This window comes from Parasteatoda tepidariorum, chromosome 9, assembly GCF_043381705.1.
Source record: "Parasteatoda tepidariorum isolate YZ-2023 chromosome 9, CAS_Ptep_4.0, whole genome shotgun sequence".
NCBI classification, from domain to species: domain Eukaryota; kingdom Metazoa; phylum Arthropoda; class Arachnida; order Araneae; family Theridiidae; genus Parasteatoda; species Parasteatoda tepidariorum.
Genome location: NC_092212.1, coordinates 6478288 through 6482555, shown reverse-complemented (window position 1 = coordinate 6482555; position 4268 = coordinate 6478288). Strand labels below are relative to the sequence as shown.

The following is a 4268-nucleotide window of genomic DNA, read 5'->3' as shown; positions in this document are numbered from 1 at the left end:
ATATATAAATTTTTTTAAAATATATTTTACTAATCAAATATTTTTAAAGTATTATGATAAATGATACTGGTTTATACTGTTTAGTGATATTCCCATTTTTAAATATCACATATTATGTTTAAGGAAGTGTATATGAAATATTAAATATTATAACTATTCGTGCGAGATTATTTGTAAATATATTTGAGTAAATTTGATTATTCTGTGTTATGCACTATTTTCTTATTTCATTTTAAAAGTGAAATTTTTTTTACCAATATTTTTTTCTATTTCACATGCACCATACAAGTGTTATGAACTTAATAATGATATGCGTACAAGTGTAATGATAGAAATGTTATGAAACATTGTTTTTGTAATGTTTTTAAGTTACGTACTAATTTATATGTCTGTAATTTCCTTTACGCTAGAAAAATTTAAGTTTCGTACTAGATTAAAAAGAGGTATTATGATTATTAAAATAATTTATTTAAATGATAAATTTATTCGTTTTTCTTTACATTAAATTTAAAAAAAATCTGTATATACAGGGGTAGGACAAAATTATGGAAGCACCACCCGTAATTACTTTTGATCTGATAATCGGAATAATTTAATCGTAATGGTTTGAGGGGATGACTTAAAATATGCTAATTAATAAGTGCAAACGATATTTAAAATTACGAAATCAGACATAAAAACGTACTCTCTTTGAATAAACATGCGTTTTTTTTCATGAAGGATTCAGATTTCTGATCTCTAGAATATAGGGGGTCAGGAGAGTGATCCAAAGTTTGGACCCCTTAATGTTAATTTTACATTTTGCGTATTTCGCTGGAGAACTTCTTAAGCGAATTGAAAATTTTTTGATCACAATTATAAAATTAATTTGTCCAAAAATAAATTCATGAAAAAAATAAATTTTAGTAAATATTTATTATTTTATTTAGTAATAGTCGAAAAAGTCTTGAATTGGTCTGCAATTTTTTACATCATTTTAAAGTATCTAGTTTTACGTGGCAAAATATAAAATTTGAGGGAAATCGGTTGAATAGTTCCTGAGAAATCGAATATTTAAAAAAAGCCATATATTTAAAATTTGATTTTTCTGGAACTATTATACCAATTTCACATAAATGTTGTATTTTACTATGTAAAATCAGATACGTTGAAATTATATAAAAATTTACATATCTTAGTAATCAAAAGTTTTTCGACTGTTACTAAATAAAATAATAAAAAAATACTAAATATTTTCAAAAATTTATTGCTTTCATGGAAGTATTTTTGGATAAACGAATTTTATAATTGAGTGCCTAAGCTTCTCGATTCGATTAAAAAGTTCTCGTTCAAAGGCGAACAACGCAAAAAATGAAATTAACAATAGAGGGTCCAAACTTTGATTCTCTCTCCTGACCTGGCTGTGGGACCCTGTTTCCCAGATTGCTGATGCCCCCCATATCTTGGGGGTCAGAAATTTGAATCTGTTGAAAAAAGGCACGTTTGCTCAGAAAAAGTCCGTTTTTTGCGCTTGATTTTATAACTTAAAATAGCATCTGCACTAATTAATTAGCATATTTGAGGTCACCTCTTGTAGTCATTAAGATGGAATTCAAGAACGTGAAGATTCGATCACTGAATCAAAAGTTATTTAGGGACGTCCGTTTCATTTTTGGCACACTGTATATGAATTGAATACTTACACTCTATTGCGGTAAAACACGAAAAGGATAAGGAGACCACATATGACGATGAGAACTGAGACCACCACTACTACTGTAATAATAAGTTTCTGCTCTGAAAGAAGTAAGGATTAGGTAAATACAGGTTTGACAAACAGTTACTTTTATATTTACCAGAGGTTTTCATTAACTCGCTTTCGGGCCTGTGATCTCGGAATCTAGAAATCGAAATTTTGACAGCTTTTCGACTATCTAAAGCACTTAAATCTCTTTTGGAGGTCTTTACCTGAAAGACGATGCTTACTTGTATCTCCAAGCGAAAACGAATTTTTCTATATTTGAGTTTGCCCGTGGAAATCGCTGGATGAACAGCTGAAGGGTTAACTATGTTGACCAGATTAAAGGACATGCATTAAAGATAATAAATTTTTATGCGCTGATTAAGCCGCCTGATTGGAATTTCGAAACAAAAATTGATTTTAATGTTGTATAATTTCTTGTAGTTTTATCATTTATAAGACTTAAAATTAATTTTAACTGGTAGTTAAATCAGTTGTTGCGCATATAGAACAAAGAGCATGATTGTCTAAGTGATGTTTTTTTAGGCTTTACTATAACTTTGTCATAAACAATTTTGGGTGAACGATATAGGGCGAAATTAAAGGTTGTCACCTGCCACAGGGTGGCGAAATAAAATAAATGGCGATTAAAAATTATCTACCATTCGCCAATTGACCGTCACTTTTTTTTGTTTTCAAAAATGCATTTTATGACTATTTTATTGTTATTTTTTTAATAAATGGAATTATTAGGATTGTTTTACAATCATTTGAAAAATTACTTTTTTTTTGCGGCTTGTTTCCTAATATTTTTTCTAGATTTTGCTAATGAGCTGTATTTTGAAAAATGCTTTAAAAAAAGTTCTATACTATTACTTTGGGGTTGCCGACTATTTGGGAAAATTTCTTCTAATGGTAGCTAAATTTGTATTTGAATGTAAGATTCTTTGCATTGTGAACTTCATTTAGCTTTGCTCACCACTGCATGTAAATGACTCAAAAGTTCACTTTGTTCCTGCTTTCTAGCGGTAAGAGTTTTAAAACGTTGTTAATACTAGTAGAAAATTCCTAATAAATTCTATAATTTTTCAATTGTCTACCACTCGATAATTTATCTTGCAAAGAGTGTAATAGTACTTAGTTAGCAACCTTGTTAATATCAGTAGTTTTTAATGGTTTATAAATATTAAATTTTTTTTTAAATGTAGCCATTTGTTTTAAGTGGCAGTAACTGTTAAAAATGCTAATATAGGCCGAAGGCAAGTAGCAAAATTTCCTAATTTTACTTTACATTGCAATAATCTAAACGGTACAACAAATAATGCCCTTTATTTTTTTAAAAATTTATTTAGCACTGCTATAAATTTTATAGCTAAACTGCACTCATTAATTAACTTAACTTCCGCTATTCCAGGAGACTTCATATAATTATATTTACAAAAATGGCTAAATTAATTTAATTATCATTAAAATGATGGTTGCATATAGATTTCACTATATTGAATCGTAACAGTAAAAATTTGCTACAATCAAGATTTTAGCCTAAAAAAATCAAAATCTATTTTTAAGATTATAAAGATACTAGGAAAATAAAACTTACTTTCACTTTCAGTATTTTTCTTGTACTGACAACGTGAACCCCAATATCCTTCATAGCAGCTGAAATAAAACTAAAAAAATTACTTTTCGAGCATGTCATGTTTCATTTCATAGAAAACGGTTTTGGTTGTTTAGCATAATATGTATTTCTTTCTTTTTTTTATGGTGTACCTATTTCTTTCAAAATACAGTATTGATATTTTTAAAAAATATGCACTACTGCCTTATATTTTTTTAAAAAATTTATATTACTCATTAAAATATATCTCTACTAGGGGGCTAAGTCCTTGTTAGGGGGTTAAGTTTCTTGGCATGAAACTGTTGAAACTACTCAAATAAAAATATATGTACTAAAAAGAACCAGCCACTTTCCATGTCCAAATATTTCCTTCCTTTATGATACTATTAAGATCTATTAAGAGAACATAAATCATTTTTCTAAGTAATCATTTTTTTGAAATAACATTTAAAATTAAAAGTATATTGTTATAACAAATAGGGTGAGTTCACAATTGTAATTTAATATTTTTGCTTACCAAATGAACGGATGTATATTAAGTACAATTTTTGCATTCATCACTTCGAGCATGAAGCTATAAATTAAGTTCTAAATCATTTAACAAATCTCTTTAACCGTAATTCATAATTGTATATTAATGTAATTTGCACCAAAAAGTAAAACTTGTAAGAAGGTTAATAAGATCAGACACCGATTTGAATGACTTTATCCCAAAATATAACATAGAATTACGTTATTCTGACAATAATAATAATAAAAACGGGTCGCATTCATTTCATCGACAATCACTTCATCGACACACCATTTCATCGACACCACTTCATCGACAGGCCGTTTCATCGACTAGGTCATTTCGTCGACAGGCCGTTTCCTCGACAGGGTTGTTTCGTCGACAGGCCATTTCGTCGACAGGGTCATTTCGTCGACAAG

At 28.7% G+C, this 4268-nt stretch overlaps 1 protein-coding gene across 3 annotated transcripts in view; it reads right to left on the bottom strand.

Annotated features, from left to right (window-relative positions):
- LOC107447279 (delta-like protein B) overlaps positions 1 to 4268 on the bottom strand; it is a 14759-nt gene that overhangs the window by 3808 nt on the left and 6683 nt on the right. The window contains exons 3-4 of one of the 3 annotated variants that reach the window (XM_043053951.2): positions 3321 to 3379; positions 1683 to 1755 (exon numbers count right to left, since the gene is read on the bottom strand). In XM_043053951.2, the coding sequence (XP_042909885.1) occupies positions 1683 to 1755; positions 3321 to 3379 (132 nt within the window). Of the gene's footprint in view, positions 1 to 1682; positions 1777 to 3320; positions 3380 to 4268 lie in introns of all 3 variants that reach the window. The other 2 variants (XM_016062153.3, XM_071185478.1) reach the window with 2 other exon arrangements.